This window comes from Conger conger, chromosome 5 (assembly GCF_963514075.1).
Source record: "Conger conger chromosome 5, fConCon1.1, whole genome shotgun sequence".
Lineage (NCBI taxonomy): Eukaryota > Metazoa > Chordata > Actinopteri > Anguilliformes > Congridae > Conger > Conger conger.
Genome location: NC_083764.1, coordinates 27,215,198 through 27,242,887, shown reverse-complemented (window position 1 = coordinate 27,242,887; position 27,690 = coordinate 27,215,198). Strand labels below are relative to the sequence as shown.

The 27,690-nt window shown below is 40.6% G+C and overlaps 1 protein-coding gene across 1 annotated transcript; it reads left to right on the top strand.

The window, feature by feature from the left end:
• Window positions 1-594: 594 nt before the first annotated feature.
• On the top strand, window positions 595-27,690 carry LOC133128838 (thyrotropin receptor-like). The gene is made up of 10 exons (XM_061242645.1): window positions 595-764; window positions 8,809-8,880; window positions 10,889-10,963; window positions 16,428-16,502; window positions 16,935-17,009; window positions 19,022-19,099; window positions 19,997-20,065; window positions 23,567-23,644; window positions 25,534-25,722; window positions 26,301-27,690. Exons 1-10 carry the CDS (start codon window positions 595-597, stop codon window positions 27,688-27,690), a joined length of 2,271 nt encoding a protein of 756 aa, XP_061098629.1.

Sequence of the window (27,690 nt, the reverse complement as noted above, 5' to 3'; positions counted from 1 at the left end):
ACATTGGAAAATTTGCAGAGTTGATGTGATTAGTACAGAGGAAAAACAATATTTCCCTGGAAATGCAAGTTGATTGCAAAATAAAAATCGTTCTAATTACGAACGCAAAGTCTTTTTATTACCTGTAGAAATTCACATCATACGGGGATTGAATTGAACAGGGATATGAAAAATAAAATTATTGAAATTACGAGGAAATCCAATTCGCATTACTCGAAAGCAAGAGCTTCAGATTCACTTGCTTTGCAGTGACACCCCGCCCCCTTCATTCATACTTCGCACAAACAGAACGTGTGCGGCCAATAAGGTAGCCTACATGTGTGTCCACCAGAGACTCCTAAAAAGTTTCAGCTATAAAACAGCAGCGAAATTCGCCCATTATGTGAATTTTAAGAAGTTGCAAGCGTAACAAAGTACATTTTGGAGCCGGGCAAGTAAACGTAGTGGATATAGTTTGTATACGTTATTTATGGCACAGGAGATAACTTGTCAAACTGGCTCAAATAAAAACATTATCTTGTCGTTGTCAATCTGTCTGAAAATTGAGCCTTGACTGATAATTCATTGCCAAACGAATGCGAGGAAATAAGAAGAATGCGATTTGTAAGGCTTGCGCTCTTGATCATTACCATATCAACAATCAATGCCGCTAAGAACTTTGAGACTTGTCCCACTATTTGTGAATGCTCAGAGTGGACAACTTACACAATTTCGTGCTATGACATAGATGTCCTACCTGCTTTCCCCTCCAGCACGGAAAACCTGTAAGTACTTGATTAATAATAATAATAATAATAATAATAATAATAATAGTAGTAGTAGTAGTAGTAGTAGTATACATGGTTATCAACACAGAAATAGTTGTATGAAGTACCGTAGTAGTCTGTAAGAGTGAGTGCAATGTGGGGGCTTTTCATCCCTGAAGATAACTGAGAGGAGTACATTTGCGTTTACTTTGTTTACTAATCCCATCTAAGCATTAGCCTATTCTATGTTCTCTCACAAGACTATAGTTTGTATGTATCCGTATAGTCGTATATGAATGATGTATGTTCACTTCAGCTCAGCCTGTATTGTAGGAAAACGCCGTATGAACCGTTGTCATTGTTCTGCAGACAGTGACGTTCCTCTTCTATGCATATTTATGTGTGATCATTGTATTTGAAATAATTCCCCCTTATCAATGTAAGCCAGAGTAAAATCTGATCTCGAAATCCTACACACCCTTTGTTGTGTGAACTGTGTAGAGCATGCAATTAAATAAATAATGATGGCAACTTATGAGATATTGTGAGTTAAATGAAGTATGAGTTGGTTATGAGGCCATGTGTTAGAAACCTTATACAGTACAGATGCTCAGCCCTGGAAGGTAACTTGGTATGGCTGAATATTCTTTATCAGGTATCCTGAACAATGTTAATACATATGAAGAAATAATACTCATGAACAATAGTGCAGTATTATCAACTGTTTGTTGTGTGGTAGCATTTAATAACAAATCATTTTAGGCACAAAATATTAGATATGAGTTAGATAACCTGAATCCCACAGAAACATCTGTTGTTTTTGGTGGGTGAAATAACCTACTATTTGCCATTACTGTTTTGTTTATGTTTGGGAGGAGAATGCCTAACTTTCTGTTCAAGTCAGCTTGAATCTGAAATGCCTACTACATGCATACTGCTACTCTCTACAAAGTATGTGGGCATCATTCTTATTGAATTCCCGTTTACTCTTTTGTGAGCCAAACATTGTACTCTGTTTTACTGATGATGGCATTGCTATGGATATAACAATTCTGCCTGCACTGCTAAGTCTCAAAGATAAAATCTACAAAACTATTACTAAGGGACATATTTAATCCCAAGTGGAGGCATACAAACAGTTTGATTATTAACTCTGCAGGAGTTGATTTGAATCTTAATATGTCAACACATTGTCTATCTGAGGTGAGGATGGATCTAGAGGGTAAGCATTTGTATGGAAGTGACAGCAATGTTATTTTTGTAAAGCATTTTTCCTTTTCTTTATTTCCTGAAAACCCCCAGAACCCCCTAACCAGTCCAGAGTCCCCCCTCCCCCCAACAGTTTCACAAAATCCCATAGGTAACACTGGCTTATGTGTTCCCACGTGTTACATAGCTATGTTACTGTAAAACTAAGTCAACAATTACAATTACTTTGAATCAGAGTTGATAGGCTGTGGACAGCTTTATGGAGACAGCAGTAGTTATTTGTTTCTTTTTATTAATTCCTATTGTTAGCATTAATGATCTAGCTATGTCAATAAATAAAATATCATTCAGATTATAACATTCAGCAACATTTACAATATAATCAAGTTAATTGAATTGCTGGTGCCTGTCTTACTGCAGTTATTATAGCACGTCTTTTCATAACCACAGTCCAGCCAACCCATGTGTCCCTACCAGTGGCGTTTCAACATTAGGGATCAGTTGGCGGTATTGTGTTCTTATCTCTCATTGTCTTTCTTATTTTATTCTTCATGGCATGCAGAGATATATCTGACATAATTTGCCTTACATAACCCCTCTAATCATGAAGTGCCTAATTAAGCCAAATTAACTGCTTATTAAAATTCTGAGATTGCAATTATGGTTGGAACGAAAACTAGCATAGACAGGGGGCCCCCAGGACCGAGTTTGGGAAACACTGGGCTAGACTAACTTGGTCAAATCCTTTGAAAGGACCAATTAAAAATTACAACCACAGAAAGAAAGAATAATTAGCCCCTTCCACTTTGCCCCCCTCGAGGGCAATTTCCACCTATTTTGTACTCGTCCTATAAAACTGTCAATATCTTAAAAACTCTTTTTACTGCATGTGTTTTAGTGGTTGGACACACTAAAATATAAAAGAAATTACAAAACGCCTGTTTTTATCATTTAGCACTGAATATCTCAATATCTAAGTCAACCTACTATATTTTCTACACATATAGTACTTGATGTCGAGTACTATATGTGTAGAAAATATAGTAAAGATATCGACAGGCATTCTAATTACACATGAGGTTTCTCAAAAATGCACCCAGATGTCCTCATGTGACACATGAATTATCATAAAAGCTTATTTTGATACAAAATGTAAAGAAGATTAACCTTCATGTGTGTTTTATTCATGAGAGTATGTTTTTATAACGCATACCCAAAATGTCCAAAAAGCTCTCCAACCTGCATCACTTTTAAATTGAACTTTATTTAAAAATTAGGTTAACCAGAGCCCCGTTAGCCAGTACAATTAATGTTAAAGGTTTATCTATAGCAAGTAGCATCTTTATGCACATCTGCTTATTCATTCTGCTATGTGAACGCAGCAATATTTCTAAACTGTCCGTCAGCTGAATATGACACATTATACCTTGTTGGAAAGGGTAGGAAACACCATACAAGAAGCTTACCGCATTGTACATTAGTTTGGTACTGAAATTAGGTCATTTCAGTACCAAACTAATGTAAAATGTGGTAAGCTTCGCTTAGGTATAGTCCTGACAAAAATATAGTTTCCTCGAAAATGGCTGAACGGATTACAAAATAAACTTTAATGTTAGTCAGAAAACAGCCATCACTTCATAACCAGGTGGGATATAGGCAACATCTAAATGCAAATGCCACATTGAGCATATTCTTTTTCGGTCTTTCATGGGGAACCAGAGGTGGGAGGGATGGGGATGGATGAAAGTTTTGTCGAAATGAACAATGTGAGCTTTTATGTGACGGCCACCAACCCTTGTGATTGTTCCTATTATGGTGCCGTTCTCTCTCTAAATTCCACTTCAGTCTTTGTCTTCACATTCTGGGCTCCACTATTTTGTCACTGTTCAATTCCACAGCAAAAAACTCAAGGTTGTTGTTGCTCTCATTTTTCAGCTGAGGACCCACCCTCATCCCTCCACCTCAGCTTCATTCTAATCTCCTAAACATTTCCTTCAGACTATAAATGCAAGACTATCTCATTGAGTAGAATTACGCTGCTAACATGGAAGATGGGAGGAAAGCCAGACACAGATCCTGAACCCAGAAGATTTGTTCCTCAAATCAGAGACTATTCTTTATCGTTATGGATTTGTATGGCACCTACACTCAGAAAAAAAGGTTATTTGGCTTGTCTCCATAGAGAAACTCTTTTTAGTTCTTTATGGAACCCTCTATCATTGTGAAGTGTGAAAGCTCCCAGACAAAGAACCATTTTGCCCAACAAAGAACCCTTGAAAAAGACAGGGTTCTTCTATAGAATCACAGGTTCCCTATGGAACCATTTTCTCTGATAGTGTATTATTCCCCGATAAACTGTATGTCTGCAAACAGCACTGGATTTATTGGTGGCCCCATGCATTGTTTAAACCAGCTCATGTTCCTTAAATAGGATTGATTGATAAGCATTAAATTGGCTATGGAACCTGTTGGTTGATCTAATCAATGGTGTTGTTTACATACTACAGCAATGACAACGACAGCCATATAACAGTAAAATGGTGAAAGGCATATAAGATAATTGCCTCCAAATTGAAGAAAAATGCTACTTATGACTTTGGAATGTACAACGAGTAGTATATTGAGAAATAAACCTTTGAAATTGGGAAGTCGAAATGCAAGAGGAAACATATAATAGAATTTCAGTAGTTTGTGGTACACCCCTTCTGCATGAACCTGTGCTTTTGGTAGGGCATGAACTGCCAGTGACAAGACTTATCAGATAGTTGAAAAAATGTGCTGAAGTTGGAAATATTCTGAAGCTGGAAGCTTGCAGTGATAGTGACCCTCCCCCCGCCCCATATGTTGGTGATCCTCTTCTCCTGCTACTCCAAGGACCCCAGTCACAGTCCTGGAAGTGGTCCTAAGTGCTGTTCTTGAGGATTTTAGGGGCTGGCATTGGGTGAACGTAGTATGGACAAACAACCCTTTTTTCAGTCGTCCTGTTGACTGATTAATGGGGCAGACACTGTACATCTTAACCAGCAGTAAGGCTGTTATGAATCTGGGTAGCATAAGTGGCGTAGCTGTAGCTAGTATTGCCATTTTCTGAGAAAAATGGCCATTCAGCCTGGATGTTAACATAAATTAAGAAGGAAAAGGGAAAAAGTTGTAAACTGAAACTTGAGATTTACTGCTCTGAGAGAAAATGTATGAGGTAAGCTCAGAAAAGTGTGCATGACACTTACGGTGACAGCCGGTATCTGTCTTTATACTTATGGCAGCCGTTTCTCTGTGATTTTTGGCTGCAACTGGACGAAGTAGCCTTGGAAATGATGGTGACCCCCTCACTCGATCACTCACTGACTGCTTCATTAACTGAACAAGCACCCTTTTACCACTAGGGGGCCAATGCAGTCAGACTTTTTTGAAGCCAAGGAGGAAATGCTTCAATGTTTCATTTAATTCATCAGTCTAAGCCAGTGTGCCTAACTCCTGGTCCTGGAGAGGCGTGTATTGTGTAATATATGTTTGAAATACATAAATTGAAACAGGCATTAAAAAAAAAAAATATATATATATATATATATATATAATAAAAAATAAATGCATAAAAAATATAAGTGCATACAATACATGTAGTTCCCATGTATTTCCACATACCATTTTTCCATGCGGGATGATTTTCACTTGAACAAACATTGAGGAGTTGTGATTAGGTGGGGTGGGGGGGTGTCAAGTGCTTATGGTAGTGTCTTTGTGATGTCGGGCCTTGCACTTGAGAGCCAGGACTGGAACAGAAAGCCGGAATGTTCTTTCAGTGCCTGGTTAGCGTGTCGACTGCTGCACTCCTGAGAGGAGCCAGAGAGAGGGACTGGCACACTCAAATGCATTATTTACCTTTTGCTGCACATTCTCCAAACAACAGAGAGTAGAGAATTGCTGATGGAAGCTTATTTGAACAGCAAAGAGAGGGGAACAGCTTCTCCATCCAAGCAACTCCAAACTGTCCTCCATCCTATCTGTCCTCAAAATTCCTTGCTTCCCTGGTGTAAAATCCAGCTTACAGTTACAGTTTAAAATGGTCATAGCTACCAGCTGTTTGCGTTGGTCAAACCGTTGGTCAAAGTCTGGTCAATCAGATATTTCAAAACATAGGCTGAGTTGTTTTTTTCAGGAGGATTCTCAATGCTTGACTCACTTTACATTCAGGAATAAATGCATGCTATTTTAGGACATGATTTCAGGCAATATCTTCAAGATTTTGGTTCAGCTCTGTGTGAAATATCTTGCAGACACAGTGGAAGACTAATGAAACTGAAAGGAACGGTTCCTGTTACTAGGAAAATGGCAATGCTGAGGATTCTGGGTGTGAAGGACAGCACAATTAACATGGAAAGGGGAACTACTATATAATTCAAAAATTATATGGATTCCTTGTACTGATTCTTATTCAATCTGAGTAATTTCATTATCAGATTTCCAGTCTTTTCCAGGCCTCTGGCCTGTCTGTCCACAAATGCAAATTGTCTTTAAATGGCTTGGATTTACAAGCATTTTTATTGTTTTATAAATGATAGTGATACTTCATCAAGGTAGTCAGAAACAAGTGAGTGTGTGTGCATGAAGCTGTTTGAAGGGCTGAAGGTTTCCTTCCTTTTTATTGCTTTTGACACTTATTTCACAAACTCTAAGAATCTATTTTGGCTAAAGTGTCTTATCTGCAGTTTCTTTTACGTTTGTTGCCCTTGCTGTACATTATGAAAGCTCCCACTTCAAACAAGCTCTTTGCGTTGTTTGCTTTCACGGTGAGGGCAATTCTTCTCCCCGCTGCAGATTGGGCCCTACATGTTTCGGTGCAGAGCACAGCAAGGTTGATTATTTGAGTTTGTAACAAAGTTAAATGCCCATGCTGGGTGTGTTGTAACGGGCCTGCTCAGCATCGCAGTGTTTGTTTTAATTTGACAGAAAAGCCGCCTCACATTCAGGCCCTTTTGAGTCTAACCGTACACACATGTGCCAGCATTCAGTTCTGAATTGCTCCATTGTTTCACCAATTTGCTTTAACAACAGGCCTCCACCACATCTATTAGCTTGAGGAGGATTGTATGACTATTCTGCGCTTCATGGGGACTATCAATTATGTGGGTCTCTTCCTACCTTTTTTTCTGCTTCAGCGCCTATTCCTCATTTGATAATTGGCACAGGCTTGTTGTTTGATGGATGATACCATTCTACATAAGCCTCTATGCCTTCACTAAAATTGTTTTACTGTGATGGATTTTTGGGAAATACACTTGCAAAGGTATACAACAAATTATGCACTTGGCTCCAATTAAGAAAAGCTCAATCTAGGTTTTGAAGCAGCTGCTTGCTGGCTGATCAGTGCAGACTAGCTCCCAGTGCAACATGGTTTGACCAGCTCAAGCTATGTTTTGAACCAGCACATATACAGCTAGACCAGCATTATGACCAGCTTGGCCATGCTGGTTGGCCAACTTATACCCAGCCAGACACACTTACTGCAAACTGGCATAGCTACATTTTACAGCAGGACAACCCAAAGGAACAAAGACAGTACCCCATCTGGAGGCTGAACCAGCAACCTTCTGGTGGCAAGCCAGGGTCCATAACTATTGCAGCATGCTGCTGTGTTTATCAGTGAACTGTGAAGGTTCGTGAGAATCAAAATGAGAGGTGCTGTCATGTGCCCACCGATGTGAACCAATCATTGTGTTTTGATGTGGAGAGCAAACTATTTTGATTGGTTTAGACAAGTTGTGACTGAGCTGAATATAGCTCCACCCATATTGGGGGGGTGGGGCGTTCATCGAATCCCATCATCCATTACTCGTGTGTAGAGCACTAAAAGAAAAGAAAAGAGTGACTGTGTTCTGAGGCCAGCTGCACAGCCTGGGATAAGCTCATCCTACTTTCTTCCAGGTGGCGAAGAGGCCCAGACTCTGTTTAACTTGGCTGAGCTTGTGGGTCAATTTCAGTCCCAAATTTTTGTTTTCGCCCGACAATACTATGACAGAGTTTCACACCATAGACATAAAAGACAAATTTCAGCTACACAAAGGGGAGGGGGAGGGGATATGGGGAGTTGGGGTTTGAAGGTGGTGGCAGAATTGGGCTTTATCTGAGAAAGCTGTAACAAGAAACAGGTAATTAATTGGTTCTTGGCTGCAAAAAACTGAAGGAAGAAGATAGGTCTCATCAACAATAAAATATTACTGCACTTTTGTTTCTGTATCTGAACACAAGCATATACATAAACTGAGTTTTTTATTTATTTACCAGACACACCAGCTGCACATTGCACAGTTAATTGTCTTATTTTTCCGTACTTTGGTACCGTGGGCTGTTTTTTTTCTTCTCTTTCATAGGAAAGTATCCTCCTTGTTCTCTCCATAGGAATGTGTCTCTTAAGTGAAGAACCAATGAAGCTGTTATGATGGGAACTGTTTTACCAGGCTGAATGAGGGGGACCGAAAAACTGGAATGTAGAGTATGTTAATGTTAGCTCCTTCAGAAGGGGGCCTGCAGCTGCACTTGACGAGTGCATAATGTGCTCTCTATGTTACTGCAAAATAGATTTTGAACAGATAGAGCAGGAAAATAATAAGAACACAGAAGCTGGATCATAAAATGAGGTGGACCCTGCTGAAAAAAACAGTTCAAGCAAGGTTTTAAGCACAGACTAGGTTTTAAGGACCAGTTCAGACCAGCTCCATAGTCAACATAGTTTGACCAGCTGAAGCTATGTTTTGAAACAGCTGGTAGCTGGTACTTTCAAACTGGTCATAGCTGGTCATTGTTTTATATGTTAATATGTTTATATGTTAATTAATCAATTATTTTTTATGTGCAGCTGGCTCCTGGAGACCCGACTGACTACCATCCAGCAAGATGCCTTTGCAAACATGGTCAACATATCACGGATGTAAGAATTCCTCCCCTCCACCAATCAGTTCACTCCCAGCATGATGGACTGGGATTCTGATGAAATGTGTCCTTTGACTTACAAGGAAATGCAAATGCAATAAACCACCTGTAACACCTATCTTGCCTGGACACAGGACAATGAATAGCTCTTCATTGAAAGTGTGTGGAACAAGCAAGTTCAATTCTCAACCTCTCCTCTCAATGAAAGAACCTAAGTAAATATTAATATGTTTACTAATAATACTATAAAAAAGGAAAAATATTAATTCAAAACCACTGATTTTTACACTCCTTATCACATTCAAACAGCAGCCCCCCCTAGTGTAACATCCAGCTATGACCAGTTACCAGCTGTTTCAAAACATAGCTTGAGCTGATCATGCCATGTTGAGTATGGAGCTGGTCTGAGCTGGTCAACCAGGTATCAGCTGTTTCAAACCTAGCTTGAGCTGTTTTTTAGCAGTGCCCACAAAACCAGCCACCTAACCCCACGCTCCTCTCCTCTAGCCAGCAAAAAATGCACTCTCTGTGCAGGTTGAAGGACCTCCCTTAATTACACCGGAAGATGCTAAACTGTGGAGTGTGGGAGGGGAGGGAAGGGGTCTGTGGTTTTCCAGGACGGCACCCGCACTGTAGAATTCCTCCTCCTGAGGCCCGGGCCTCATACCAGAGTTCCCATAGGAATCCAGTTGTAGTGCTCACTTAACACACGGGCCTGATGTTCTGATAAATTATGCACTTTGCTGCAGTCTTTTGCTGCAGTCTTTGCCGCATGAAAAGAGGCTTGTCCTGATCTAATCCTTTCCCAACCCAAGGTTTTACATCTAGAGGTCTGCTTTCTGCTGTATACCTCTGAGAAAAGCAAATAAACAAAAACAAAACACCCGTGTAGAAGAGAAAAGGATATAATGGATCTATAAATCAAAATGTAATAATAAAGCTTTTGCCAAAAATATGATGTTTCACAAAATGTATTTAATGTAACTGTAAACCAGTTGATAATAGGGAAATCAGTTTATTTCGGTGAAAATAACCAGAATATGCACTTCCGAGTTTGAGAATGGTGTATATTTCCAGGCAGACAGTACTGCTCTGTAATCAGACAGTCAAATTGGCCGTAATCCTTTTCTTAATTGCTGCAATTGTCCCCATTTGAATCAAGTCAGCAGGGACAGGCCAATCAGGGTCCTCCGTGTAAACGAATAGTGCTTGTGTGTCCAGGCCCAGTCTGTGCTTGCACAAGATGTCTCATGTGTAGGGATACAGTATTGGCAAAGAGGATCGGCAACTGCACATCTGAGACAGATTAACTAAGCAAACATCCCGTAGATGAGGTCAGAGCCACAAATAATAAAACAGTCCATTACCGCCAAATGGTGAGTAGCACAAGGGGTCATGAGGCCAGTTCTGATATGTTTTGCTCTTAGGCTCAGAATTTGTGTGGCATCATCAACAAATTATTTATTTCAGGTCTTGCCAGCAGATCCCTCTTACTTGGTGAGCAGCAAATAAACAGTAAAGACGAACATGAGCAATTTCGTAAGGAAAGTCAGAGGCCATGCCATGCCATGCAAAAATGAATATTGTCCTACAATTGTTTTTATAGTAGGACCTGAATATGGATTATTGTATGCCCTTTGACATACAAGCATGATATACCAAAACCAATATACACTCAGTGAGCACCATTAGGTACACCTTTCTAGTCCTGGGAAGGACCTCCATTTGCCCCCAGAGATGCCTGAATTCCTTGTGGCATAGATTCAACAAGGTGCTGGAAACATTCCTTAGCGATTCTGTCGACATGATAGCTGCTGCAGAAGATTTGTTGGCTGCACATTTATGCTGCGAATCTCCCATTCCACCGAATCCACTCTATTGGATTATGATCAGGTGACTGTGGAGGCATTAATGAGCTGGTATACAAGTGTAAATGAAGAGGTTTGAAAAAGTGGGCTTGGGTGCATTACAGAGATTTTTTAACTGTTGTTCATTTTTCTTTCCAGACATATATCAGTGGATGTCACCTTGAAGAGATTGGATAGGCATTCCTTTTGTAATCTAATGAAGCTCACCCACATGTGAGTAGTAATGAGGTATTCTATCTTCCATTGTTTGACGATGTTAGCACAGGCTGTGCCTGAGGAACTTTGAAGTTGCTTTTTTGTTTCTCCACCACTGTCATGAGGAGAGTCAGAAACCAGGGGATAAACTCTCAACAACTATTTCACATACGTCAAGGGAATAGTCCGCTATCAGAATTCTCCTCCAGATTTCATAACTTGGCTAAGGTCTCAGGTTTTGATACTAAGGCCCTTACTAAGGATATATTCTACAGATATACTCGCTGAACATTTAAAGGATGAACTTAGATTCAAGGATCTCCCTTGGACCTTGGAAGAAATAACTCAGCCATCAAACTAGAGTCTCAATTGGATTGGCTGCATCATTGGCAAACCCAGCTCTCAGTGCTGTGCCAGGTCCACGTCCCAATCCTGGTCAAGATCCAGTCTGCTACTTCGCCCCAGATCCAGCTTCCAGTACCACGCTCCAGTATCCCATCCCAGATCCCGAGGCTAGCATCCTGCTCTGCGCCACAGCTCCCAAAACCATGCCATGTCCAGCTTTCTTATCCGTCCCAGGCCCAACTCCCAGTGCTACACCGAGCCCAAATTCCGCCCCAGATCCAGTCTGCTGCTTCACCCCAGACCCCAGAACTACACCAGGTCCAGTTCTAAAGTTCTATCCCAGTTCCAGTCTCCTGCTTCACCCTAGAACTAGTTCCCAGCATGACATCTACCACATCTGTTCCACTCTCCAGCTCCATCTGCAGTACCCTGTTAAACTCTGTTTTCTGGGCTGCCCCAAATCCTGTCTTCAGTGCTTCTCCGGTGTGTCTCCAGTCTGGCTCCTGCTCCAGCATCTACCCAGGCCCCATCTCCGACTCTACCCCAGGTCCAGCCCCAAGTTCTGTCCCCGAAGCCTAGCCAGGTCTCATCCTCGGTCCGGCGCCTGGACTTCGACACCGTCCCAAGCCCCGTCCAAGGCCCCTGCTCTGGCATCGCTCCAGGCCCAGTCTTTGGATCAGTCCCAGTGTCAACTCTGTCCTGGGACCCCGCTCCAGACCCTGCACAGTCTCTTCCCCACCACCTATCTCCAGCCTCTGCATCGGCTCCCAGGTCCAGCCTTTGGCACGAACACCGACTCTGCTTCTGGACCCTTCTCCAGCCCCGGCATCAGCTCTGCCCCAGGGTACATCTTCAGCACCAGCGCCAACTCTGTACCTGTCTCCTGAGGCCTCAGTGTCACGTGACTCACCTGTCTGTGCTTTCCTGAAGGCCCACACTCCCCTAAAGGCCCATGCTCTTCCGAAGCCCCATGGCCATCTTAAGCTGTCTGAACCCCTGCGGCCCTATGTATCACCTCAGTTTTCCCTACCATTCCTGTTGTCCTGATCGTTCTTTTGCCACGGTACTCCGTTGTGTTACTTTGGTTGACCGTCTGGTGTCTGCTCATTTGGATGGAGGTTCTGTCATGCACAGATTCCCAGGGAGCGCAATGTTGTGCATGCTCCGATAAGATCTAGACATGACCATCGTTCTATGCTTCTTACCTACCCAACCAATGCATTGAACTGTATGATAAATGGAAGGAAAATGTTCTTCCACAAGTGGCACCACCACAAGATGGCTCACATGGCCCGGAAATAGTATTACTGCCATTCATTTTCTATGAGTGTTCATCATACTCGCTCCAGCGTGAATTACAGCCCCAAAGCTCACATTGCAGTCATCAATAATTTTACCGTTTTCCAGGGTAAAACATTTTTGAAGGCTGAACCATGCTATAACGGACACAAAATATATTGAAAAGCAACACAAAAGGCCTTGGGTAGCAGTATTATTTTTATAACTAGCCCACTTGTCATGGCTCCAGCAGCCCTGTCGATCTCCCCGCCTTAGCACCTGGATGAAATAAAAGGTGTCATGCTTCATGCAGAAGTTTCATGTAAATTGGACCAATAATTATGGAGAAACGGACAAAAAAACCAACTACTTTCCTGAATATATCACTTTAATCCTGGTGTTACGAACACCTATTCATGACCTGAATAGTGCATATGAAGGCAGCCACTCTCACAGGCGGGGCTCCATTACCTTGTCACTGCAGAGACAGATCATTGATATCTCACACCCAGTTTTTATGAAAAGGACAATTAGGCTAATTAAACTTTACACACAAACAAAAACCAAAGCTCACCAAGAGCAAACTTTCAATGGTTTCAACCACATTCACTAGAGCTAGCCACAAAAGTGGCCACCAAAGATAACATTCAACATTTATAATAAAACTGGCTTGCAGTTAATAAATTATGTTAGCAGTTGTTGCAAGGTGCCAGCCATTACAAAAAAAAGTGTGAAAGGAACAACATGCCCTGTTCATGTTGGCCAATCAGAGAAAACACTGTGGGTCATGGCCAAAGTGTGTTTTTTCTGTGGATGTTTCCCTTCCAGTTTTTTTTACAGTTCAATGAACCAATGAGATCAGTAATGATTTGATTGGTTAAACAGGAACTTAGTTTTGGATTTCTGGCTAATTCTTATTAGCTGGACTTTTGGCATTAGCTAATGTTGTAGCTAATCAAATCAGAGCGCAAAAGGGCTAAAATTTGAGAGCTGAAGTTTTGAGCAGGAAGAGAATCGGAGTGCATGCACAGAGGTTTGAATAAATCCGTGTGCAAGGAATTCTTCTCTCAAATTCATTTCTTGCGTGCTCAACATTTGGCATTAAAGTAACAACATAGGGCCCCAGACTCTCACCCATTACAAATGTTAACTCACACGAAACATAATTCTGATATAAATTCTTCTTATTTTTCTTCTTCTTCTTCTTCTTCTTCTTCTTCTTCTTATTTTTCTTCTTCTTCTTCTTCTTCTTCTTCTTCTTCTTCTTCTTCTTTTTGTCCCCAGTCTCAAAATGATTAACTCTCCCCACTGGTCAATATTTGCTTTAGCCAAAACAATGTCTGTTCAGATCTACTTCCATCAATAACAACATCTGGTCATATTACCCAATCATGGGACACACATGTAATCCTAATTCAGCCAAAACATTGTTTTCCATTTTATGTCTTTCTCATTTTGGATTTTATTGCTTGCTTGCTAACTTAAAATGTCAAAAAAATAAAATAATGCAGTTCCTTACAGAGACATACTGTATATTTTTTGTGGCCAAGAAAAATCCCTTATATCTTTCCCCAAGTGCTCATTTTATTTATCAGTGCTCAGTGTCTTTATGAGGAACTTGGCTTGTTTTTCCATCAAAACATTGTTGTTGAGGTTTGAGAATAGTTACCCAGGTTTTATTTGATGCTGGTCTGAACCACATCACATTAGGCTATGTGCCAAAGCCAATGGCACACAGTACTACCTGGGTTTCTCATCACAAGTCTTGTCCTAACCTTACACTGGCAATGAAGTGTGAAGTATGTATTCAATACATTTCAGTACAGACCCTTGTGATGTTCAAGACTTGACTTAACAGATAGATAACAGGTAGTGATGCAGTGAAGTTATGTTTCTTTGTGTCTCATCAAGCGTCAATAAGCTTCTCTGGATGATTAGGCAGTCTGCCTGCTCCAGCTGAACCTGAAGAATCCAATGCAAATGCACATGCAATGCAGCACACTGTTTGGACGGGAGCACATGCTTGCAGCTTTGAAACCAACCCAGAAATACATTTTATGAAATCTGGAACTATTCTCGATTAAAAAAACAAAATAATATGCAAAAGGTCTGTAGAAATCATATAGTATGTTGATTAGTATGTGTTTTAAAAATATATAAATATTTAAATGATTGTGGCCCCTTTTATATATACTCTTAAAATTTGTAAAGAATATGAAATAAAATAAACAAATCTGAAGTATACAGAACATATAACATTCATACAGTATGTGTTGTAGAACTGGCACTGTATATAACACTTGAATGAAATTACTCGTTTTTTTTTTCACAATTAAATGTTTCATTGAGATTAAAATAATTATGTCTAATATGTCATGATATGAAGTGCAGTCCGTAAGTATTTGGACAGTGAATTGGTTTCTGTTCTTTTGGCTCCAGTAAATTGGATGTTAAATGAAACAATTAATCAAATGTATACCTTTTTATAGTGTTTCCATTTTAGGGGACCAAAAGTAATTGGACCAATGGTTTCTTGTTTTTTATCAGCCAGCTATATTCAATCATTTCCTGGATGGATTACAATTATGGGGCCATAATCATATGAAAACAGATATGTTTTCTACATGTTTCTATATTATATATACCTTTTGCATGTTTTAATTTTTACAATGCTATCCTAAAAGCAAACTTTGTTGAATGTACGGCATTAGAAGGTATACAGTACTGTGCAGAAGTCTTACGCACCTGTACAACATTCTGTACAGATAAGATTCTTTCAAAAATAATTCAATGAAAGGTTCTAAATAAACATACTATACATCTTATATTACATTTTAGTAATTTGGCAGAATAGTTAAAAACTGAATCAAATCAATATTTTTTGTGACCACCCTTCGGTGCTAAAACTGCATCACTTCTCTGAGATAGGATAGCCAACGCTGTCCTGCAGTTCTATAAGACAATCAGCAGGGAGGTTGTTCCAAGCATGTTGAAGAACTTGCCACAGTTCTTCTGCAGACTTTGGTTGGCTCCTTGCTTCTGATCTCAGACAGCCTTGATCAAGTTTTTATGTAAAAAGTAGTCAATTGCTTATCGTATTATGTTAATTTTTAAAATTAAATACAAAAATGTCTCGGTAAAATTAAATGTTTTGGAAAATGAATATTTGGAAATCTCAAATGTGTTCTTTTATACTAACACACACACAAAAATAAACATATATAATTAAGTCTAGGGTGCCTAAGACTTCTGCACAGTACTGTATGTATAATAGTGTTCTCAAAAATCTAATTAAACTTAAAAGCGAGACTGAACTTTTTTTCATGAACCACTGTGTTTCAGAATGTTGTGGCTCCACTAACAAATACTAAAAAATCCAGAGAATTAATGTAGTTGTACTACAGGTATGTATATATTTTAAAGTGGAAGTTCACCCAAAAAAAAAAATTAAAGTTTCCACTTACCCAGAGTATTATCTATCCATCCAGATAGGTTCACTCAGATGTGACAAATTTATATTTTAAAACAGATTTGCCGTGATATAGGCTATTGGACCTCTATGGACCTTTTTTGTACATTTGAAAAACTCAACGGCTCTTTCCAAATATAATGTAAAGTTACTCCCAAACATCAACAGAGCTCAAAAATGCACATTTTAATCTATAGTTATTTCTTCAAATGTGGGAACTCGACAACTGTGTCTGCCCAAGTTTCTGCCAAAGAAAAAAAATAAAAAATGAAAAAACAAATGAATAATATATCTTGAGTCTCCATCTATTAAATTACATGTGTAAGAATTCCAGAAATTGCTTTTGTTTTGTTTGTGTTGAGTATCAATACTTTTATGTGTTATTTACAGAGAAATACGGAACGCCAGGAGTCTGACGTACGTACACCCAGAGGCCTTTAAGGACCTGCCAAATCTCAAGTACTTGTGAGTGGCAATTATCTCCTATGCTCCTGAAACTGTATTCCTGATGTGATGTTGATCACTGTGGGCCTTTCAGGAGAGCCATGAATTAGACATTTCAGTGGCTCTTTGAAAACCACAGGGCACTTCCGGTCAGACATTCTGGTGTAAATAATGACAGAAAATGAATGTGAAATTTGGTCAATGGTATGAGTGTGTGTGTGTGTGTGTTTGTGCCCGTGCTTAAGTGTGTGTTTTCCAGTCAGCAAGCACTCATGCACACAGACACATACATACATGCTTGTATGCGCACAAACGCATGCACACAGCAAAAATGTAAGAAAGCCAATGTGGCTGAACACCCACAGACTCTCAGAAGAGTATTACATTTCAGTATAAATGAGTAGAACTGTCTTTTTTTCTCATTTTGAGCTTGACTTCTTGATTTCATTTCAGGGGGCTTTTCAACACGGGTCTCATAGCCTTCCCTGACCTGACCAGCATCCACTCTGATGACACCAACTTCATACTGTAAGCTCAGTGCACTAGCTGTGTCCTCTGCTGGCCAACTAAAACCATTCTATGCAGAGTCTCCCTTTATAAAAAAAACTCAACACTGTCCTGCGGACCTAGGAAACATGCAATTGTTTTGGATTCAATTGCTTATCTGTGCTCTATTGAACTGGCTTGGTGCAACCGAGCCAACCAAGAGAACCAGAAGGTCAGGTTTTGTATTTCATAGGTTCTAATACACCAGAGAAGCTCCATAAAGCATACAAAAGTATTCAATCCAAAAAAGATTACGTATGCTGTCCTAAATTGGATCAGTTGTTCAGTCCTACATCTGGTCAGGTATCTGTGGGTACCCAGGATAACCCACATAAATGGCAGGTGAAGAAAAACATGTACAAAACCCAGAATTCAATTTGTGGGTGGACAACTCACCAAAAATTTTTTTATGTTGAACAATTGGTGAAGCACCATCTAGGCGTTTGGGTGTGTACCTGGCTATTTGGTTGAAAAGTGAAAGTGTTCTAGCCAACTCAGACACAGCCACACTATATCTGCGTATATAAACTCACTGAGCACTTTATTAGGTATTTATTATTTTATTATTATTGGTCTGCTGCTGTGGCCTATCCACTTTTTGACTCTTTGATCCAGGTTTAACGTGTTGTGTGTTCAGAGATGTTCTTCTACATACTACTGTGTAATGCGTGGCTACATTATTTGCGTTACTGTCACCTTTCTGTCAGCTTTGACCGCTCTGGCCATTCTCCTCTGACCACTCTCATTAGCAACGCATTTTTGCCCCAGAACTGCTGCTCACTGGATAACTGTTCTGTGTGAAAATCCCAGAAGATCAGCAGTTTCTGAGATACTCAAACTCAAATTGGTCTGGCACCAATAACCATTCCAAGTCAAAGTCACTTAGATCACATTCTGTCATTTGGTCTGAAAAACAGCTGAACCTCTTGATCATGGCTGCATGCTTTTATGCATTTAGTTGCTGCCACATGATTGGTTGATTCAACATTTGCATTAATAAGCTGGTGTACAGTTCTACTTAATAAAGTGTTCACTGAGAGTATGAACTATTTTAGCACCCTTGTTATTTTCTATTTTATTCTGTAACTGATTTACTGTAAGTTTTGTTTATTTTAGTTACAGTGTCCCTTGACCTAAATTGACCTAGTAGTGGTCTACTGTGAAGAGTGTAGTGAAATAAATGCTTATTGTTTTCTTTAACACTTATGCTATATCCATACTACCATAGTTTTCTATTAATAATAGGATTAGAAAAAAAATCTATTTTAATGTGTTTCATTGTCTGTATCTTACAGGCTACCACAAAATATATTTCATTGAAAGAGTTTGGTTCATTTCTAAGCTACTGTATATGCTTTGGCTGACATGTACTGTGAATAACCAATCTACTTTGAATATTTTGTTGTACAAACCTCTGGCTCAGTATGCACTCAGTGTTCTTTATTAGGTAGTCCTGCACACCAGTAGGTTAATGCAAATATCTATTCAGCCCTATTTGGCAGGAACTCAGTGCTTAAAAGAATGTTCAGACCAAACATCAGAATGGGGAAGAAATGTAATCGAAGTGACTTTGACCATGGGATGATTATTGTTGCCAGGCGGGGTGGATTGTAAAATCTGCTGTAAAATCCAGCTATGGCCAGCTCTGACCTGAGCAGTTTTTTTCAGTATCATAGTGGGGCCCAGGTTCTTTTTCATATGGGTCAAGTGGGATGTGGGCATGGTTTCACTGTTAAAGATGGGTAATGGCTCTTTTTGGAACTACTATGGGGGGGATGAGGTGGAGGTGGGGATTCCAGTTCAATCCATACATACACACACCACCAATGTGGGATTGAGGCAAGATCTTCCCTCTGTCTAAGTGCATCTCCGCTCATAAAAATATACTTGCAAAAGGTAGCCTACAGGGGTTACATGGAATTGTGCTTGTTGAGACCAAGAGCATAGACATGTGTCCAATCACCCTTCATCTAATTCATATATTCTTACCATAGTGAAATTGCTGACCATCCCTACATCACAGAAATTCCTGCAAATTCTTTCCATGGCATCACCAGCGATGATCTGACAGTGTAAGTATCTGATCAGCGGTGCCTTTTTCCCCACTATGACTACTGCACGTGCTCGGTGAAAATATTTGTCCAAATAAAATATTATCTCAGTGCAACTCCCAGACAAAGAGGTGGGCAGTTTTATCCCCTCGTTTATTTTTACTTATTTATTTATAAAGGTTGTCTCACTGAAATTTGGCAATATAAAATGTTGCATTTTGTCATGCCAATAAAGCAAATTGAATTGAATTTAACTGATTAAAATCTCTTACAAGACAGATCTGTTCAAGAGATAGCAGTCACACGGGGGCGGCCTGTAGCGTAGTGGTTAAGACACATGACTAGGACATGCAAGGTCAGCGATTTGATCCCCAGTGTAGCCACAATAAGATCCGCACAGCCACTGGGCCCTTGGGCAAGGCCCTTAACCCTGCATTCCTCCAGGGGAGGATTGTCTCCTGCTTAGTCTTATCAACTGTACATCGCTCTGGGTAAGAGCATCTGCTAAATGTAATGTAACATTTTGTTTTTCTGATATCACAACTGCTTCACATAATTCACATAATTTGTGGTCTCCATGGAGACATAGCTGAGGGCCAATCACAGGTCAGAGAGGAAAACACTGAATATGAAACATTTTTTGCATCAGTGTAAATTACACATATAGGACCTTACAATGAATATTGCAAAATACAATTTAAAATGATTTCTCTCCCCACTAAGAAGAGTTAGTTACTGCCATTGTAACTCCCAGCTCTCTGGTTATTCCTGAAATGCTACATTGCTGATACAGCATCTGCTTTTTGATCAACTTAAAGTCACACTCAAAGTGAATAATGTTTTGTACACCTGAATACCTCACACTGTGGAAGAGTAGAAAGCTTTAGGAGTGGTAACCTCATGGTTGTTTTCTTTCAGGATGCTGTACAGCAATGGCTTCACTGAGATCCACCCTCATGCCTTCAATGGGACCAAACTGAACGCTGTGTAAGGCCGTCTCACAGACAATTATCCTATTGGTCATGAACATTTAGAGTACTGTGCAAACGTCTGAGGCACTTGTACAAACATTCCATATGACTAAGATAGTTTAAAAAATAATGAAATGGTTTTAAATGTTATTAAAAAAATTGACTATAAGAAGCAGTAAATATTTCACTAGATCAAATCAATATTTGGTGTGATCACCCATCGCCTTTAAAACGGCATCAGTTCTCTTCGATGCACTTTGCAGTTTTATTAGAAAATTGGCTGCTAGGTTGTTCCAATTATGTTGGAGAACATGCCACAGTTCTTCTGCAGATTTTGCTCTCACTTGCTTCTGGCTCTCCAGGTAATCCCAGACAGCCTTTTTTTATCTGAAAAGTGGTCTACTATTTAATATGTTACTTTAGTTAACAAAATAAAAAATACAAATTCTGTAACTTTACATTTTTTGGAAAATGTTTGTAAATGTTTGTAAACCTCAAATTTGCCTCTTTTGTCCTGACACACTAATGCAGAAAACTACTTGTTTTATTGCCCTGCATTGCAAATAAGAGGCTGATAAGAATCTAAACTGCTGTTCTTGCTAGTGGAGAGTCTTTTTAACAATCATTTTGCAGTTTTATTAGTTTTTTGTATGATATTAATATGAGTTAATATGAGATATCAATATCACAGTTTTTTGTATGATATCAATATGAACACAACAATAATTTGAGAATCAATGACAAGGGGGCAGAGTGGATGGGGTTAAATTACCTCAACAACCTCAACGACTTACAATATGTTATGCTTTCAGTTGCGAAACATGACATTTTTGCTATCCGATAAGCCCTCCGAGGATCATGCCAAATTTATTCTTCTCTGCTAAATTAATTTATATTTGTGGCTGTGCCTCTTCTCAGTTGTCCAACCACAGCTATTTTGTCTCAGAAAAGAGATTCGGTGTTAAGTTTCCTCCCAAAGCTAAAAGATAAAGGTTTGTTTTGCTCATATGACCTATTTTTTCAAGTTGAACAAGCACTGACTCAACAACATTCATTGGCAGTTGAGTCAATGCCTGTCCTTTATAAGAGATTAATTTTCATTTTGACCACACATCCTGGTGAGCAAATAATGACAAAAAATAGAACCACAGATCCAGACACAAGATTGGTTGAATGACCAGCATATGTTCAATATTCAATCTTACTTGGAATAACATGGAATTACAAATAATTTGTCACTGGCAACCCAAAGAAGGATATCCTTTTATGGAATATCTGCTTCCTTGCCATTTTCAGATATCTATTCAAATTGCTGGTAGTAATTTGTGAAATGTACACACTCTGTATTGAGTCCATTTGCATATACAGTAGGCTCCAGAATTATTTGCACCCCCGGCTGACAATGCACAAACAATATACAATATAATCATCCATCCATCCATCCATTATCTTAACCCGCTTATCCTGAACAGGGTCGCAGGGGGGCTGGAGCCTATCCCAGCATACATTGGGCGAAAGGCAGGAATACACCCTGGACAGGTCGCCAGTCCATCGCAGGGCACACACACCATTCACTCACACACTCATACCTATGGGCAATTTAGACTCTCCAATCAGCCTAACCTGCATGTCTTTGGACTGTGGGAGGAAACCGGAGTACCCGGAGGAAACCCACGCAGACATGGGGAGAACATGCAAACTCCGCACAGAGAGGCCCTGGCCGACGGGGATTCGAACCCAGGACCTCCTTGCTGTGAGGCGGCAGTGCTAACCACTGCACCATCCATGCCGCCCAATATAATCATAAACAATATAATTATTGAGATGAACTCAAAATGTGAAAAATACTGTACTTTTAATGTTTCAGTGGAACCAACCAAAATCAAACATAAAAGAAAAAAAAAGTTTTCACCAAAATCAAGGTTTCATTATTGTCCCCCAGGTAGCCTAATTTTCACTTCTTTAGATTGCATGAGAGTACCCATAGGTACAGTGAGTTGAAAGTGCTATCCACTTCACCTGATTTGCTTATCGAGCTGCCCAAAGCAGTAAAGCAATCCAAATAGAAATCTCTTCTGCGCATAGCTTTATGCATGCTTCCCAACACACATTGATTTTGATTGCACCAAAGAACAAATTCAGATAAGAAAAAAATTATGAATTATGAAATGTTCCTGGAAACGTACTTATGCACAGTTTATGATTAAATCTGATCGTATGCATGTTTCCTGAATGAGGTAGTGCAGTAGCATGACATTTTCACCCACTGTGGGAGCTTTGTGAATCACATACAGTACTATTTTTCTGGTACTTGTCAGCTGCAAATGCATCACAGTCTGAGACTTTATTCATTCTTCACTGAATAAAATGATTAATTACAATAGTATATTTTTAAGGTATAGTTATAATATACTTTATAGAATAGGCCTTGAATCTCTATGAACCTGACAAAAAAATATCATACAGAAGACAAAATATTTTGCAGTGCATCTCACATAATGATCTATGGGAACGCAGAATGTTTTACTCTAAGCAGTCAAATTTTTAGAATAGCATAGTGTGTTATTTGTAACTTTATTAGATTGCATGGACTATCAATACTTGGAGAGAGCAATGGTGCCTGTTTATCATTTCATCCCCAATTTTAATTAAATAACCTTTCCAGTGTAATCTTTTGGAGAGAGAATTAAATAAACTCTTGTAGTTAATTTATGTGTCTACATTTTGATACAGTTACAGGTGCTGTGCTGAGAAAGTAGATTCTGACTGGATTTACCCATCTGTAATGTCTGATTATATCTACCCTCAAGTGTACAGTCTATTACTTGTCGAAACTTTAAAATGACTTAGAGGGAAAAGAAAATCCAATACTTCATTCAGAAAAAAGTCATAAAAGTACCGGGTCTCGTGGGAAAATTCTCAAAGAAAGAATATGATGAGGATTTCAGTAAGTCACCATTATAGGCTTCCACTTTCCTTTCGGAAACGAGAAAAAGAATCCCCTTTTTTGTTAAATAGCTCTCGTCCCACTCCCTTTCTGTACGTCTGTTTTATGGCATGGCCTTAAGAAGCTTTCCTGTCAGGATATGAAATATTAATGTGAGTCTGTCCCCTGTGTCAGGCCTAAAGGGGATACAACTGAGCAATTTTGCAGTCCTTTTTAGAGAGTTTTACCACAGCGGTGTTTATGTTGGGCTAGCACTGCTCAAAAATAGATCCCTTAGCACTAAAACCAAGACAAATACTATGTCTTAACGTTTATCATTACAATTAGATTTAGGGTTGTTTAAGGTGCAGCATGTTTTAAAAGTGGCGTCTCTTGATGATGAGCCCTGAATTGAAAACAACACTCCAGACAGGGCATTATCCAAAGAGTAAACACAAGGTCGGAAATTCACACATTTGTTTGCCACTTTTAGAATACAAAATGCATTTCTCCACTGTGTTGTAGGTATACATGTTTTGTCAAAGGAACAAATTAACCCTTCATCAAACCCTCTCTATTTTCTCCCCACAGATACCTCCACAGAAACAAACACCTGGTCAGAATAGACGAGAGAGTATTTGCAGGTGCTGTCAGTGGCCCAACCCTATTGTGAGTATTTTATGCTTGCCCAGTAGGTCTACTCCTTTGAAGTGTTCAGAACAAGGACCACATTGTGAGGACCTATAGTGTAGTAGTTAAGGTAAATGACTGAGACACGCAAGGTCAGTGGTTCAATCCCTGGTGTAGCCACAATAAGATCCGCACAGCCGTTGGGCCCTTGAGCAAGGCCCTTAACCCTACATTGCTCCAGGGGAGGATTGTCTCCTGCTTGGCCTAATCAACTGTACTTCGCCCTGGATAAGAGTGTCTGCCAAATGCCATTAATGTAATGTAATCTAATCTATATTCATGGATTATATTGTTTCCCATTTTCTATAATTTATTCCACTGGGCATCCTTTGAATTCTAGCTTACACAAAAATGTAATTTCTTCCAATGTGGCTGCAACATGGGTGTCTATATTTCAACTATGGAGTCATTCAAAAGTTCAACAGCTGTGCTCTCATTAGAAAATGGTGGCAACCTGACCTTGCATTCTACCAGTAACACAGATACGCAGTGTTCTCTGCTAAATTAATTTATATTTGTGGCTGTGCCTCTTCTCAGTTGTCCAACCACAGCTATTTTGTCTCAGAAAAGAGATTCGGTGTTAAGTTTCCTCCCAAAGCTAAAAGATAAAGGTTTGTTTTGCTCATATGACCTATTTTTTCAAGTTGAACAAGCACTGACTCAACAACATTCATTGGCAGTTGAGTCAATGCCTGTCCTTTATAAGAGATTAATTTTCATTTTGACCACACATCCTGGTGAGCAAATAATGACAAAAAATAGAACCACAGATCCAGACACAAGATTGGTTGAATGACCAGCATATGTTCAATATTCAATCTTACTTGGAATAACATGGAATTACAAATAATTTGTCACTGGCAACCCAAAGAAGGATATCCTTTTATGGAATATCTGCTTCCTTGCCATTTTCAGATGGCTATCTATTCAAATTGCTGGTAGTAATTTGTGAAATGTATTTTTAATGTTTCAGTGGAACCAACCAAAATCAAACATAAAAGAAAAAAAAGGTTTTCACCAAAATCAAGGTTTCAACACTACCTGCACAAAAAACCATAACTACCTGGCCAGTCCATCTTAAGTGAAAAGTCAAAGAGTTTAAATGATAAATGGTTTTCTTTTCTGGTGAGTTACGCGCTGGTGAAGGATCCTTCCTTTAAATTCTCCTTCCTGAAGCAGGTTTTCATGCTGAAACCTAACCCCATCTATCAGCTCTGGGAAGTGTATCTGGTTAAATCATTGGGCTTTAATAACTTTATTATCGAGAGCACTTTCCTGGACTTCATTATGAAGTCATCGTCCAAATATCTCAGATGAAAAAATCAGACCCTCGCCCGTGAGATGATGTTTCTCCACGAGCACAACACCCCAGGAAGAGAACAAATTGGAAATGAATCTATTTTTGACAAAGACATAATAGATTTAATGTTTGTCCTACAGTGCAAATTGTGTGAACTAATATGGATGCAACAAAGCACATATATTTTATTTCAACTGTCTGCAAAAACATCCAGCACACCAGTCAAGGTATTTGAGAGAGGTCAGACACCCTATCAGTGAGACGCTGCCTATGCAGTCACTAGGTGAAAATGGAATATCTGACTTAAGATGGCCGCAGTGTCACTCAGGGGACACTCAGGGGACAGATTAATTGTCCGTATTTTCCATTCATTTGGGTGAACAAAAAAAACATTCCTCAGTGACAGCCCTCCCTCCTCCAAAGCATTTTAAAAGTGAGTGGAGATGACACAATTGGAGAATTAAGTTATTTCAACGGTCAAACAAATAATAATGCATTTCAAATAGAAATACCACCGCCATCCTCGTACTAAGTATGATCCACTCTCTTTCTCTCTCTGCCATGACAGAGATGTGTCTCTGACTAGCGTGACCTCGCTGCCCACCAGAGGACTGGACTCTCTGAGGGAGCTTACAGCCCGCAACACGTGGAGCCTCAAGAAACTCCCGCCCATGAATGCCTTCCATCACCTGACCAGCGCTGACCTCACCTACCCCAGCCACTGCTGCGGGTTCAAGAGCCTGAAGAGGAGGCGGGGGTGGGTGATGTAGCTTAGTGGGTGGAGGAGGGGGGTGGTAGTATGGAGTGTTCCCATGAGACCCAGGAAATATGCTATGCCAGTGCAGTTCCCTGCTGAAAAAAAAAACAGCTCAAGCTATGTTTTCAAACAGCTGGTAGCTGGTCATTTCAAGCTGGTCATAGTTGGATTTTGCAACTAGTTTGTGGAAGAAAAGGAGGAACAGATAATTGACAGGAAATAGCCTTTGTACAGTTATACATTATGGAAAGCCAGGCTGGAATTCTAGCAAGGCTTCAGACCACTAACCAGTGTACTGTATACAAAAATATTATTTACACATACATACACATTAGCCACAACCTTCCAAAAAAGCATTGTATTATTAATCCATTCTTTTGTATTTCTACATGGTTCAAGCTACCACAAAATGTCACTGCATTCATGTTTTAATAAGTAGCTATTATTTTGAATCTTTGAATCTAAACATAAATCAGCATACGTTCAATAGGTTCTCCATCTATTACTTGTTTTTGTTTGTTTTTAACAGCCTGCTGAATATCAATTTGTTTACCATGTCCATCTCTGCAATACCGCAGATATCTGGAGTACCTCATCTGCAACTTGACCATGTTGTACGACCAGCATCACAAGCGGTCGGTGAGCTTGTTCCAAGCCCCCACCTTTCAGGACAATCCCAAAGAGGGAGGTGGGGACCCAGACGATGAGGTGTTCCTTGCCGAACCCCCTGACAATGGCCAGTTCAGCGGTGGCCTGCACTACCACGCCTACTTCGGAGGGAGAGCTGATGACGGTGAGGTAGGCTTCGGCGAGACCCTGAAGAACCCCCAAGAGGACCTGGGCCAGGATTTTGACAGCCGCTACGACTACGTGGTCTGCGAGGGCGACCAGGAGGTGGCCTGCACCCCTGTCCCCGACGAGTTCAACCCCTGCGAGGACGTCATGGGCTCGGCCTTTCTGCGTGTCTCTGTATGGTTTGTGAGCCTCCTTGCAGTCCTGGGCAACCTGCTGGTCCTGCTGGTCCTCCTCAGCAGCCACTACAAGTTGTCCGTCTCCCGCTTCCTCATGTGCAACCTGGCTTTCGCCGACCTCTGCATGGGCGTCTACTTGCTCTTCATTGCTTCGGTCGACCAACTCACCAGGGCAGAGTACTACAACCACGCCATCGACTGGCAGACAGGCCCTGGGTGCAGCGCGGCCGGCTTCTTCACCGTCTTCGCCAGTGAACTCTCAGTCTACACACTGACGGCCATCACCCTGGAGCGCTGGCATGCCATCACCTTCGCCATGCGGCTCGACCGCAAGCTGCGGCTGACCCATGCGGCAGCGGCCATGTTGGCCGGCTGGCTCCTCTGCCTCCTTCTGGCCCTGCTCCCTCTCACCGGCATCAGCAGCTACCAGAAGGTCAGCATCTGCCTTCCCATGGACACCCAGTCCCTTGCTGCCCGGGTCTACGTGGTCTCTGTGCTGGTCCTCAACATCGTGGCCTTCACCGTCATCTGCGCCTGCTACGCCAAGATCTACTGCGCCGTCCGCAACCCCCACTGCCGGCCCAGCAGCAAGGATGCCAATGTTGCCAAGCGCATGGCTGTACTCATATTCACCGACTTCCTGTGTGTGGCCCCCATCTCCTTCTATGCCCTCTCGGCTGTTCTGGACCGACCACTGATCACCGTCTCCAACTCCAAGATCCTGCTGGTGCTCTTCTACCCACTCAACTCCTGCGCCAACCCTTTCCTCTATGCTATCTTCACCAAGGCCTTCCAAGGTGATGTCTTCATCCTGCTCAGCAAATGGGGCTTCTGTCAGCACCGGGCTCAGGTCTTCCGAGGCCAGACTGTGTCCTCAAAGCACAGCAGCATCGTGTGCCGAGTGGACAGGGACAGGAGGGAGCACCACCACGAGACACTCCTCAAACTGCAGGAGTGCGCCAAGCACACACCCACCACTTGCTACCCCCACCACTAA

Bases quoted from the DNA above. Each gene is read 5' to 3' on its own strand.
- LOC133128838 (XM_061242645.1), top strand. From the start codon at position 595: ATGCGATTTGTAAGGCTTGCGCTCTTGATCATTACCATATCAACAATC. The intron at 19,100-19,996 runs GTAAGTATCTGA...GTTTTCTTTCAG, and splicing joins ACCAGCGATGATCTGACAGT to GATGCTGTACAGCAATGGCT. The intron at 25,723-26,300 runs GTGGGTGATGTA...GCAATACCGCAG, and splicing joins AGCCTGAAGAGGAGGCGGGG to ATATCTGGAGTACCTCATCT.